At 38.4% G+C, this 14021-nt stretch overlaps 2 protein-coding genes across 2 annotated transcripts; one reads left to right on the top strand and one right to left on the bottom strand.

Annotated features, from left to right (window-relative positions):
• Nucleotides 1-1656: 1656 nt before the first annotated feature.
• Nucleotides 1657-8968, bottom strand: LOC139738571 (uncharacterized). Its single transcript, XM_071649190.1, has 7 exons — nt 8862-8968; nt 7621-7861; nt 6598-6743; nt 5677-5807; nt 3739-3856; nt 2906-3068; nt 1657-1968 (listed from the first exon to the last, which is right to left on the bottom strand). The coding sequence occupies exons 2-7, from the start codon at nt 7841-7843 to the stop codon at nt 1817-1819; spliced, it is 933 nt and encodes a 310-aa protein (XP_071505291.1). The 5' UTR covers nt 7844-7861; nt 8862-8968; the 3' UTR covers nt 1657-1816.
• Nucleotides 8969-9419: 451 nt separating this feature from the next.
• Nucleotides 9420-13113, top strand: LOC139738570 (uncharacterized). Its single transcript, XM_071649189.1, has 5 exons — nt 9420-9809; nt 10298-10462; nt 11220-11371; nt 12163-12445; nt 12968-13113. Exons 1-5 carry the CDS (start codon nt 9641-9643, stop codon nt 13111-13113), a joined length of 915 nt encoding a protein of 304 aa, XP_071505290.1. The 5' UTR covers nt 9420-9640.
• Nucleotides 13114-14021: the final 908 nt, after the last annotated feature.

Raw genomic sequence — 14021 nt, 5'->3', positions numbered from 1 at the left:
GTGTGTGTGTGTGTGTGTGTGTGTGTGTGTGTGTGCGTGTGTAATGTCTTGTTTTACTTTTACATCAGGTTTCAGAGCAATCAGTGCAGTAAACATGAGAATCAAAATCTGTTCTACAGATAAGAGAACCAAATCCTAAAAAGATAGTTAAAATATAAAAATCAATGCAGAATGACTACATGATTTTCTCACATTGCTATCAAATATAATCTTAATACAACTGGCAAAGTTTCAAGCATAGAAATTGAGTGCAACAGTAGCAAATGGACCAAGTGCAATGTTTGAACAATGACATGGAGGACAGATCAAGAACTTGCAGTAGAGGGCAGGCCATCATTATAATTCTTTACACCCTAATTGTGGAATATTTTCCAGTGGGGGATCTTCGCACATTTTATACTATGTGCCACCTGCATGAAAGCAAAACCTAGCAAATTACCTGTTTATCATGTGTCTTCACTTAATAATATATTAAAAGTAAAATTTCAATAGCACAAAAAAAGAACACCCAAAAATACATCTCACTCGACCAAGCACCAAAAATTTATAATGGTGCAAAGTCATACATGTCACAATAACACATGCATGAATAAGTTACTGCACACTCACACACACACACACATTTCAAGAACATGACTGCACCTAATACTGGAAGAAATCTTAAGAATAACAATCGACACCAAAGACACATTTTCACTAGTTCTTGAAATGTGTTTTTTAATAGTGATATCTACATTTAATCAATTGAAAGATGATAACACTTTTATGTACATAATATATTTGCAGCAAGTTTTTACATATATTATCTACTCTTCTTCTATCGTATGCCACAAGTATTATAGCAAGGACTCCATTATATTTTGTGACACCCTGTCTTCAGAAAAATGTCATAATTTACTATGGTTTCTCTTGTATACAACTCTTGGAGACCCAACGGGTCAAATTCATTTCATCGCGATTTTGCTGAACTACAATTAATCAAACGAGACAAAGAAACACAATTCACAAAATACATTCAGTACAGTAAACTTGTGCACAAGAGCATGTGTTTGCCATACTATGAAGATCCCTTGTGATGATATAGAGACAGAAATGGCAGTTTATGACAGTCCATCATTTGCCAGATCACATAAAAAAAACCCACACAAACATTAATTTAAACATAACTAGGAATGTGAATGTGAAATGTGAATCATTTTCAAATGTGCTTACACATTTTCTGCTGCCAAGATGCAATTCCATGCAAGGTGGGCACACCAGTGTAATTGCTTGGTAAAAGACAAAACCTTGACCAGTCTAATTACATGCAGCTTGTGCTGCAGATGTTACAACCCTAAATAATATTCATTCTGGTCAGTTTTTCTGTTTGCATTTGTTACCCTAAAAAGCTACGCTTTTTGTTGTTGGATTTGTTTTTGCTCACCCCATTCTTTCATTTCTTACCAAATATCAGCTGCTTGGAGCGTGTGTAAGCCTTTAAACTAAAGCACTGCAGCCTTTGTACAGCATTGATGTCCTTCTGCTCCTGAAATGAGGATACATCGCTTGTCTATGGTGGAGACATACACCTGTATTTCTAAATCCCTAGACTTCAAATATTAGCAATTTACGCCTACACAAAGAGGATGCGATGATGTCAACAGAAGTCAGCTAGCATCTAGTAGAACGACTTTCAGTCATACTCTGAGTAGCAAGGTGATATGATAATTTTTCCGTCTTTCGAAATCAAAGAGAACGAGAATGGATGAGAATCATAACCGTGTCATAGGACTTGTCCACATTGTGTTCTCTTCCTTTGTATCTAGTGACTCCATGTTCAGTAGGCATAGTGGTTGGTGCTGTCCCAGTGAGGCACATGTGGGGCCCTCAGTCCAATCTCCCCGCTGGGCAGCTTCGGGACTGGCAGATTGATGCCAGTGAACTGGGGCAGGTTGCGATAGTTGTGGACATCCCTCATGCCTGGGTGCACTGTAAGATCAAAAGGTATGGCATGGTAAAATACCTCAATCCAGAACCAGTTGTAAAATTCTTGTTCCCAACATAATGCTTTTCATTACAATTCAACAGTCTACAACAACAACAAATACGCAAGCTATTCTATTCAGTAAGGAAAAGTGCTACATGCAGATACATTGTTGCACTGGTGATAGATCTTAGAGCACAAGAAAGCAGTGGTATAAATTCTCTGCTCACAATTTACATATTCCCCTCATCCAAAGAACATCTTGGCATTGTAAACAGATACATCACACAGACCTCCCAACCTTTCTGACTGAAAAATAGGGATGATTTGGCTCAAAAGTAGGAAATAAAGAGCAATTCCAGAAGGAGTTTGTAGTAAGATTATCAAGAAAAATAGGAGAATCCTATTGAAACAAGAGGTGGGAATGGTCAAATTTCAGATTCTTTCTTCCAAATTCATAATGGTTGGGAGGTCTGCATCACAGGATTGGCTGCTTAGAATGATCCACAAATTTTATGTGAACTACACCGCAAGGGACTGAAAAAAATCTTTAAAATATGCAAAATATGATTTCAGCTTATTCATACACCTGCAATTTGAAGAGCCGAGTTTGACAGTAACATCCTATATTTTGTCCCCTATATCCAATGGTGCACTTGTGCATAGCAAGGTACAATCAAATATAAACTAGACCTTGAAATGTTGTTTTATATGAATTTATCAATAGTCACGCGAAGTCATTGCAATCTGTAACCTTCCCTACTTACTTTTCCTTCTTTTCCTCCTTTTACTTTTGCTTGATATGAGCACACACGTTTCTCGCAGCCTACTCAATTCATTTGGAAGATATTGGTATTAATCAAGACTACAACCCCTCCATTATTTGACATAAATTAGACCAAATCCTAGCCAGCAAAAATACAAACAATCAAAAGAACTTACCAAGAGGGGGCCTTGTTCTCTCAAAGGGCAGATTCGGCTTCCGGTCGTGCTTCGGCCAGTTCGGGTCGTGCTCGGGGTAGATGTTGGTCATATCCTGGATGTGCTCAAACACTCCAGGCTTGCTGGAGTCTGGGTCGTGCTGGGCGGATGACCAGGCACCGAACTGCATGGGATACCACAACAAAGATGGTCAGCAGGGGATTGACACAAGAATGAAATGACCGCAATCATATAAAGAGTACCAATAAAATTCAGTGGATTTATTTTCCTGTCTCAACCGAAATAACAACATTTCAAGCATAGGATAGCATGTCCACTTAGGCATTCATTCCTCGACTTCTGCAGAATGTGATTCATTTCAGCCATTTGATTATCAATGAATATCATTATGTATACATCGAACAAGAATTCAAGAATCATAATGATTAACACAATTACCATGCCAATGTGTAAGTTATGTCATTCTAATTGCACCAAAAATTATAGGCTTTCTCTGAGAAATGTCTATAGAATTGCCACGCGCTTAAAACTTTCTTCTCTTTTGCCATAATCAGTAGTAGGAAAAGTGATGTACATTAGGTGAAGTGATGTGTATTTTGTCCTTTTCTTGACAAATATGCTGAAAAAGGAAAAATGCATTCAATCTACAGGGATTTATATATCTTTTGTTTTTGTTTGTAGTTTAGTTGTTTTTTTTTTTTCTGAAATATTCAAAGCTTAACCCGTTGAGGATGAGTCCCAAGTATACCGGGGCAAGTGTCTATAGAAAATGTGTGTTGTAGCAAAATCAGCCCGTCCTCAACAGGTTAAGGTAGCATGTTGCACTAACTCACCCCTTGCATGGAGCTGGTACCAGGATGTGATGAATTTGTGGCAATCTTGGCATCATTCAGATCTCTGTGGAAGGTTTCTTCCCCTGCAGGCTTTGTGTCAAAGGTCGGTGGTTCAGGGCTGTGTGAATACAATGCAAGAGCAGAGAAATGTGAGATATTCTTCTATTACCTGTGGCATCATTTATGAATACAATCTCGGAACGATCTATTGTTGCACCTACCCTCCATCCCCCCCCCCCCCAAAAAAAAAACAAACAAAAACTAGAAATGTCGCTATGGCGACTGGTATGCTTCTGCCATAATGCATGATTCTCCTAATAGGTACAGATAGTACATGTGGACAATGTGTGATTACATTTTCACAAAAGTGGCAAAATATTAAAACGACAAGTTTGTCACAAATGTGTTAAATGTTCACCTTCCTTGACCTAGGTTTAATTGGATGAATAGGAGAGCATGTATTTGGGAGTTAAGGACTTTGACTTGACTTTGACCCATTCATATGTTTATATGCATTGAGTTATTTTCAAGGTACGGAGAAAAAGTGCAATTTCTGTATTGAATAGTAAATTGTTACTATTTTCATCTGGCCTTTGACCCTAAAATTCATAAAATAATCACTGTCAGGCAGAACATGCATAAATATGTAGTACGTTTTAAGATAACTTGAGCCACTTCCGAGATATGGAGGAAAAGCTTAGTTCAGCACTTTCACTTGATCTTTGACCTTTTGACCTTTGAGGCAAAAACAAAAGAAAAAAAAACTTTCCAAAGAATCTCTATTAGGTTATGCATGCATACACCAAGTGTAAAAAATATAATAATCCTGCCAGCATTGCATAAACATGACGGAAATAGTACAATTTTGAAGTGTTTCCCTTGACCTTTGACCCCTGACTTTTGACCCCATGAACCCTAAATTTTCTAGATAATCACTGCCAGTCAGTACATATACAATGTATATATACTATGTTCCATGAAGATACCTTGAACAATTTCCAAGGTACAGAGAAAAAAGGTGAAGTTTTAATATTTTTACTTGACCTTTGACCTTTGACCTCATGACCCAAACTTTCACCAGAGAATCTTAATTGGGTAATACATGTATACACTAAGTTTCAAGAAAATATCTTCTGGCATTGCATAGATATGGTGGAAATAGTGAAATTTTATGTATTTGACCTTGACCTTTTGACCTTTGACCTTGAGCATGTGCACCCAAAAGTTGATAGGCACAACTTCACTCCCTAATACAAATACATGCCAAGTTTCATTAGGATACCTCAAAAGGTTTTTATAGTTACCCTGTCCACAAAATTCATTACGGACGGACGGAAGGACGGACGGACGGACAGACGGAAGGACGGACGTACGTACGTACGGACGGACGGACGGACAGACAACCCGAAAACATAATGCCTCCGGCACCACTTCGTGGCGGAGGCATAAAAAAATACTTACAATAATCACACAATCTTACACACAAGAAAAATAAACTGGAAAAAGAATTTCACAAAGATGCTTAATGAAAATTCACCACTTTAATGAATGGATGACAAAGGCATCAATTTCATCAAATGCACACCATAACTCAGGTCTGATTTGCGTGATACTGGAAATGACCTCCTTAAGTCCTAAATCTAAGGGGGCAAAATATTGTCCAACAAATAGCCTTCTCGGCCCTTCTTTTTATGGAAGACATTAAAACATTGTTATACCTCCAACAAAATCGAAGTGTCCTGTAACTACTTTCAGGAGTGATAAAGCCTACACCATAAGCCACATAAAATAGGCAACAAACTTCTCAGAATAGTATGTTCATACTCGTAAATCCCTCTTTTTTCCCTCCTTAGTGTAAAAAACCCTATTATAATTATGGTATTCATGAGCTTGCATTTAATGGATTAACAACATCTTAGAGCTTAAAAAAGTACGAACCTTGTCTTCAACCCGCCAGCCACCAGCTCCGTCGCTCTGGGTGCAGTGGTATTCATTTGATGCTGGATCCGTCTGTCTACGCCGCGGGTGTCACGACTGTACAGGGCTTCCCGGTGGTATGTCTCCAGCTCCTGATAATGAAGAATAGACATCACAGGTATAGTACATTTTGTGGGTTGGGGAACTTCATTCAGACATGAAGTAATCATGTTACAAAACAATAATGATAATGATAATAATAAAGCAACAATAAATAATAACATGGCACTGCAGCTAAGATTATCCTTCAAGATTAATAATATAGATACAAAACTCAAACTTTAAAAAATACTTAAGGGATGAGCTAAAGTGTTTATAAAACATATTTTTCAACTTATATGTCAGAAAATAATATACAGACTTGACCTGGGGCATTTCATGAAGCATTTTGTCAGATATTTTGTCTGACAAACTGTTAAAAGCTACTAAAATCCTTGCATCTGATTGGCTGAGAGCAAATTTGTCCGACAAAGTTGTCAGACAAAATGCTTCATGAAATATGCCCCCCTGATCACAACACTCAGGCAAATGTAATGGGACCTGAAATCCATCATGTGGATTTCTATTCAAGCATAAGATGATACTTTGCTTGTTCTTCTTCTCTTTTCATTACATCAGTATTCATTCTTTTCTTTTCATTGGTTGTGTTTTGTGCAATCACAGAAACACATTTTTTTCTCTTTATTTTTGTTCCTTTTTTTTTCCACTGAGGCAGCATCCCGCAAAATGAAAAAAATGAATAAATAAAAATTGTATAATTAAGCTTTGGGTGGAAGCCACAAGAGACTCACAGAAGTTGTGCTGCCCAACTTCAACCACATCACTTCCCCTTCTATCCATAATGCTGCATTTAATCCCAACTGCCACATGATCGCTACACACCTCTAGCGCTGTTTTGATGTCTGCGATGTGCTGCTTTATGTGCCTCTCCACATACTCCTGACCGTTGGTGGCAGCGCTCTGTCGGCTGCATGTTCGCTTCATCTCCTGTAGAACACTTTTGGCCTTTAAAACGTTGGCTGTCATAACTGCAGGGAGTAGTAGGGAACAGGAGTAGATCTTTGAGAAACAAATACACATTTCAACTTCTTTGAATAAGATTAAACAAAAAAATAAATAGTAGCACATGTACATCAAAATGTCACTTGCTTTTATGAGTGATGTGTGCTTGTGTTTCATACAAAGTAAGATCCATTGTGCATATCGAGCATATTCTTTGCACTGCTGGATGTACATTAAACAATGCACATTTATGTCAACAGTTTAGATTTAACATCAGTTGCTATTCCACTTTGAATTTCCCAAAATACACATTGCACTAAGAGTCAATTTATCCCTTGATTTTAATCAAACTCCTGTTTGACAATCATCTGTAATCAATCATATTTTTTTTTTCCAATAAAACACTTGCAAATAAGAGTTTGTGCAGTTGGCACCAAGTACTATGCATTACCACAGCAGCATTATCAGCACCAATTGAAGCGGTAACACATTTACCAATAAAAGAAAAACAAAAGTTATGCAGATTAAAACAAGCTTGTAGAAGAAAAGAAACCTACAAACACAAATTAAGATGGATTGAGCGTAGATACATCCACCATAGTTATACCTACACATGTATTCATCAATGTGGGTATCAATCCCTTCTTCTGTTGCTATTGTTATTTTTTCCCTTTCAGCCTAAAAGGCCATCTATACGACTTTCAGTAACACGAATGATGACTTTGGATCTGAAATAAAGAAGCATGTTTATTCTGAGGCTAGTGTGATTTATTTCAGATCCAAAGTCAGTCAGTCACGCAACAGAAAGTAGCATAGCATGCAATGACCTTTATCCTTAAAACTTGAGACCTCCTTCCACAACTACCTGTATAGTGTATCTCATAAATGCACAACAGCGCTTACATCTAACAAGTGGACCATCCACCCAGTACTCCTTGTTCTGCTTTACATCAGGTCGAAGGTCACTAACCACCTGACCGAGATGGTGCATGACCTCCCACGCCCTCTCATCAATCACAGCCTGCTGTCTCTGCAGACAGTTTAGTCCCTCCAGGACGCTTGTGCAGGCATTGAAAAACTCTGCGCGTGTGTACGGAGTGGCTGGGTTGGCAGACGAGACGCTCATGATGAGTTGCTCAGCTTTCTAGAAGATGATCAAGAAAAAAATAATAACAATAGTAATAATATCGATTCCAGAATTTAACAACATTTTCTTCAGTTGCCTAATAGTGGCAGGATCAACACAAGTTTACACACCCTAATGGGAAGGTAATGTATACAGCCACACACGTTTCATGTGGGAAATACGCTCACACAAACACACACATACACACACAAAGACATGTACATTACTCTGATATGAACTTGAATCGAGTTGAAGAAGGCGAATGTTGGCCAGCTGGTGTTTCATGTTAGAGCATGATGCTTTTTGCTTTAAGATGATGTGAGCACAACTTGAATACTAGAATAGATCTAGGTTCTAACTGTTATTACTGACTAACGTTAGACTCTCTAGATCTAGTCCTACCGCTACAGAACATAATCATAATGTCTAGAAACTTTCTAGGAATGTAGGATCAGGGTTTTCCGTCTCACCTTTTCTCGTCTAACTTACCGTCTTAGATAGATACTGGAGCTACACTAGAAAAGACTCTTCTAGCCTCTAGACCTAGATTTCTAATCATGACAAAATTTAGCTCGAAAACATGCCATTAGGCATTACATGGCACATGCCACATGACTGGACAGTTATCCTCTTGAACTGAGTGAAGGCAGAGTCAAGAAGCGGAACCTTATTTTCCGCCTCTCCCCGTTCCGGGTTAGAAGAAACGATTCAGCTGCCATGGCCCATGCAAGTGATGGACTTTATCTTTAACATTTAGTAGGTCTATCTCACAGCTAGGCTTAGCTGCATCTTAACAGCATATCAGACGGGTAGGCAAAGGCAGCAGCGCCTTTACCTTCGGCGACTCGAAGAGCACAATCGCACCAGCACTGCACTGCCGGCTGCCGACAAGATTGGTAACTCACTAACTCAGTAACGGTCGTTAGCATGTGGTAGCAGACACCGATCGTTTGACGTTTAATTTATGCGTCACACATTCAAAACTTTGTTAAGTTGACACGAAGTACAGTCTACTTACGTTTTTGTGATGAGAAGAAGAATCAAATTATGACACTGCTGTTATTCTCGGCATTCAGATTATGCTGCGAATCAAAGTAGAAGGAACTCGCTCTCGGCCCGGTTACGTTAGCTAGCTACAGCGAGAACGTGATGCGATCAGTGCATGCAGTGCGTCGTGTTTCTATCACGATAGTGTCAAGGGTCATATTCAGTTAGATTCCAAGAGTTGATGAATAAATTTATTCTCTTCTTTTCATTTAGTCATATATTTATCGTTATGAAAGTGATTAAAATCAAATAAAATAATTATAATGATACTGTAATACAAAAATTAATTTTAAAACTATGTTATTACGAAATATTAACCCTCTAAGAATATACTTTTTTAGATTGGCAACTACAAGGAGATTGTGTTGTTTATAGCAACGGCCAGCTGTTTTTGACCCCACGTGTTGAGTGTATTGCATGTAAACAATGGCGTTGACTACGGCTTGTAAATAGGCTCCCTATTCCGATCCCACGTACGTACATGGTTCACATCGGGACACGGACGTTTAAAACACAATATAGATCTACAGCCTGTCCTTGCAATTTCCGTCTTACTCCCACTGCTAACTGTTAATTTGGTAAACTGCTTGGAAACACATCTTTCTTCAAGCGTATTCAATTGATTGTGTTTCCACATTGGACTACACCTATTCGAGCAAATTCATCATCACATTTTTAACACCAGAGGTTAGAGCTGGTAATACCTACCTGCAATCCTGGTGTTGAGCAGCTACAGTCAGATCTCGCAAGATGGATTCAATCGACACTGTACCAGTCCCCGCTGTACGTCCTCCGGTGGATAAGCCGATGAGGCTTGTTGGTGTTAGTCACAGTAATAATAGCCACAGCCTGGTCGATCACGCCTCCGCCAATGATCAGCTCCATCACATATTTCTTGTTGTCAAGCAACATATTGCCGGTAAGTTTTCCTTCTTCTTCTTCTTCTTCTTTTTCTTTTCTTTTTAAGTCACTGGAATTCGATTGTTGATTGTGAGTCAAGTTGTCAATCTATCAAAAAGATTGCTTATCTGTATAATTAGAGTCTCTAATATTGTCATGCAAAGCAAGACAAAGATACCCTCAGGGCACAGCATTTACCAGGAACTGATGGGATACATTATAGAAACACAGGCTATCAAAGATATAGTTATAGGACTTCATTCTATTTTATATTAGACACCACAACATATAGATACCTACTTCTTCAAATTATGATTAATGGGGCTGAGCTGAATTTACAAATATCAGAGATAACCTATGTGTAGGGTGTCATCACATGTATAACTTTCTATAAGAGTCTATAGGGCTGGAGATTAAGCTAAGGCATGTTTAAAAAAAAGGATTAAACTTTTTCCTCAATTCTCTTATCTCATGCACTTGTATTCGATTATTTTCCTCTCCATGCAGGTATTCTTGCTGATGCACAGTACTACAAAATTAATGAGCTCAAGGATGAATTCATTGCCCTTGGGGTTGACGTCTCTGCCCTGGAAAGGGATCGCTCTTACGAGGAGTCCAGGGATAAATACCATCGACACTTTTGGCGGGCAGATGACGAGTCAGAAAACAAAGGTACACACTGCAGTGTAGGCATGTGGGTTATGAACATCTTATTTTGTTTTGTTTTGGCCATCTTTTTGTTATTTTTTTTCATTTGCTGATTTGTTTTTATATTTCAGTTTTATCATTTGTTTTGATTTCTTAGTTTAGTATATATTTCTTTCAAAAATTAGCCAGAAAACATGATAAGAGGTGTAAATTTTTCCTTTTGTTTGTTTATGTTTTTGTTCTGCTTTGTTCTGTCATGTTCTGGATTTGAGTATTCTTTTCTTTTCTTTCTTTAAATTTGCATCTGCTGCATCATTATCTATGAGTAAATGATATGACACTGGTGGAGATGAATCAAAAATCCAAATTACAGTGTAGAAAGCAAAGATATCAAGTGATTATGTCAGTCCACTGAAAACATTGAGCTATAATTTCCGCAATTGAAGTCAGGCAATCATGAGTCTTTGCCTTCCTCTGAAAACTTAATGCAGTTTATGATTGTTAAGTATTGATGAGTATGTATCACTCAGTGCAAACTTCATTACATCTTGCTTCCATCAAGACGTCCTCCTATTTATCTATTCACCTCTCACACCCTCTTTTGTGCAAACATCATGCCACAGAACCTACATTGATACAGTAACTTTCCCTGTCATCATCATTCCAATTCACTGATCTTTGAATATTCTATGACATTCTGGGATTCCCTGTTTATGATTTGGAAAGCATACATGTAGATTTTGAACACGAGGTGGTAAATGGTGTTTTCGCTTGTGTGCAGAACTCATTGTGAAGCTGTCCCAAGTGGCCTACGCACTGCTGGACTACAAGCAGAACTGCTGCACTGAAAGCAGAGGACAGTATGCCCTGGATGAAGCCAAACTGGAGACGCTGTGCAAGAAACACCTGTATGAGATGCAGAACTATAGACGGGTAAGTCCCTTAAAAAACAGCGATTCTTGTTTCATTCATTTAACCTGTTACCTGAGATATTCTGGCAAGCCCTGTGTGAAGTCAATGTGAATATATAAATGATCTAAGATGCAACTGAAGAATTTTATTGCAAAATGAGGTAACTCCATTCTTGCTAATTTGAAGTCTTTGCGATTGAAGCTGCTTAAAAGCAAAGAAAAAATAAGGAAATGTGGGATATTCTTAATTATGATGTCAAGACTATTCCTTGTTACGTAACAAGTGAGATATCACGTGAAAGGTATTAATTTCCTCTATCTGATGATGGACTTACTTTAGAAATCTTTAGAATGTTAAAAGATGGTGCTTAACCCATTTTGTGATTAAATTCTTCAACTGGTTAATATAGTCTGTCTTACATTTTCCTCAAAGTTCTTGTGCAAAGTTTGATATCAGTGCTTTCCTGGCCATATTCTAATTGCAAGTGTAGGCATTTTGTGAGCAGATTGAAAAAAAAAAGAAAATCATCAAATGATGTCAAGACAAAGCAATATTGCAATAAGAATTTCCCTTTACTTCCATGCTCTTGCTTTACATTATAACACACATTATAATTTTGGTAAACAAGGTCCACTTACTCGTCCCTAAGGCCTTGTGTACCAAAGATATCTTTTCAGCTATGTGAAATAAAATGGAAATTTAGTGAGACTTTTATATAGTATTCGATATTGCAATATTATATTTTTGTCACCACCTCTGTGGTCATCATCATAATGCTCTTTCTATTTTTGTCATATCCTCAAACACCAAAGGAGCTCGCCCACTTTGTCAACCCAGCCAGGGATAGGAACGCCCAAGTGACGCGACTGTCTGCCCCGCTCCAGTCGAATCTTGAATGGCACCAGTACGCTTCACCGCTGGATGACCCTGACATCCGCAGACCACTCCCCTATGAGTGCACACTGACCACTCGTGAGTCCATCCGCCCGCGCACTGACCCCCCTGAGATAGACGGACACATATCCGGCGTCCACATCGTGCCCAGTCAGTGGGATGTACCAGACCTGTCTGGCAAGCCGGGAGCAGCCAACTCTGGTGAGTTCCATATTGATGAGAGATTCACCAAACTTGAGTATTACCAGTATAAGTAGCAAACTGGCAAAGTTGATAGCATGTCCAGAGGTTTCAGGTTCCAGAACAACTGGAATGATGTGGCTTGTGTGCAATCATGCTGTCCCGTGTTGCAAAGACAAAATGTGTCTCAGATAGGACCTGAATAAATTAGGTCCTGTGTGGTTTATTTATAGAGTGTTGCAACTCCCACACCTTAAATATTCCACTTCGATCACGCTTCGCAAAAGAGCGACTGTATAAGATTAAGTCTCATTATGAAGGAAGAAAACAAAGTTTGTGTTTGTGGAATGTCATGCTGTCGTGCGTTTCATGTCAATGACAGCCTTCCAAGCCAACTCGCAAATTGTAGCTGCCTTGTGATTTTAGAGCATGAATTTCACCCTTCTTTTTGAGTAGGTCTTGAGGTGAACAATGGCAGCGTATTATGTTTTGTGTTCAATATTTATGATTGATATATCCTTCTTTTTTGTTGCGATTGTGCAGGTACTACTGGTAATCTGACCAGCCAGGGTCGATATGGTGGACGACACATCTATGAACGTAGCATCAACGAAAGGAGGCGGCCTTATGAGCAGGAGGTGCAGCATGTCTCAAGTCGATACAAGCACTACCATGGTCTCTGTGAATAGGCCCTTTCTCCTTTCTATGACGAAAAAAAATACAGAGAAATTTAAGGGCCTGCATATTTCTGAAAAATGTCACTTTCCCTTTCCATTACATCCTGCTCAACCCTACTCTGCAACACATTCACACCTACCTATCACTTCCGTATTTCCCACTGTGTATGGGATGCAGTGGAATGGAACGGTAGGAATGCTCCAGATGATATCAATGTATCCAAGAAAGCAAAGCATTCTTTACTTAGAATAGCAGAGCATATTCAATGGGTGTAAAAACAAATTCGAGTCGATTTCCTTCGGGAATTAATGTGAACATTCAGAGCTGACAAAGGACTGAAGAATATGCATGGATTTGAAAATGTTGTCTGCAAGGATTACGAGAGATAAGAATTGAAAGTGACTACCGTACATTCCTTTATTTTCTTAATTCTTGATCATGAGTTCTGAATATGATTGTATTGATGCATACATTCAGGAGATATTAGATTTGCTGCTTACACTGTAGTCTATGATCAATTACAAACAAACATGCAAGCTTTTCAAACTAGCTGTGAATACAATTGTGCTGTCAGAAGTGATCAAAGAAGGGCAGAAATTCAAGATACGTGTAGTGATATATCAACACTTTTGACACATGAGCTACAATACATGTAAAGCATGATAGACCAACATTGATTTTGATGCATTTGTAAACTTTATTGGAACTTTCAGTGTTCTGCCTCTTATGCTATCAAAATCAATGTGAAATTGATATTATGTAACAATTACAGACAATTTTCAAGGTGTAATATTTCTGATTGCCAACTTGTCATAAATTTCAACACTTACCCCACAGCAAAAGTTATTTATTCATTCTTATTGTGTCATTAGGTGATCTCAACCTCAGAAATTGATGAAGCTTGGTTTGAATGTTATTT

Source organism: Diadema antillarum, unplaced genomic scaffold, assembly GCF_040938485.1.
Source record: "Diadema antillarum isolate AM-2024a unplaced genomic scaffold, OU_Dant_1.0 seq00000754_RagTag, whole genome shotgun sequence".
NCBI lineage: Eukaryota > Metazoa > Echinodermata > Echinoidea > Diadematoida > Diadematidae > Diadema > Diadema antillarum.
This window is presented reverse-complemented; position numbering and strand designations above follow the sequence as displayed.

Bases quoted from the DNA above. Each gene is read 5' to 3' on its own strand.
- LOC139738571 (XM_071649190.1), bottom strand. From the start codon at position 7,843: ATGAGCGTCTCGTCTGCCAACCCAGCCACTCCGTACACACGCGCAGAG. The intron at 3,857-5,676 runs GTTCGTACTTTT...GTATTCACACAG, and splicing joins GCTGGCGGGTTGAAGACAAG to CCCTGAACCACCGACCTTTG. The intron at 3,069-3,738 runs GTGAGTTAGTGC...TATCCCATGCAG, and splicing joins GTACCAGCTCCATGCAAGGG to TTCGGTGCCTGGTCATCCGC.
- LOC139738570 (XM_071649189.1), top strand. From the start codon at position 9,641: ATGGATTCAATCGACACTGTACCAGTCCCCGCTGTACGTCCTCCGGTG. The intron at 9,810-10,297 runs GTAAGTTTTCCT...CTCTCCATGCAG, and splicing joins TGTCAAGCAACATATTGCCG to GTATTCTTGCTGATGCACAG. The intron at 10,463-11,219 runs GTACACACTGCA...GCTTGTGTGCAG, and splicing joins TGACGAGTCAGAAAACAAAG to AACTCATTGTGAAGCTGTCC.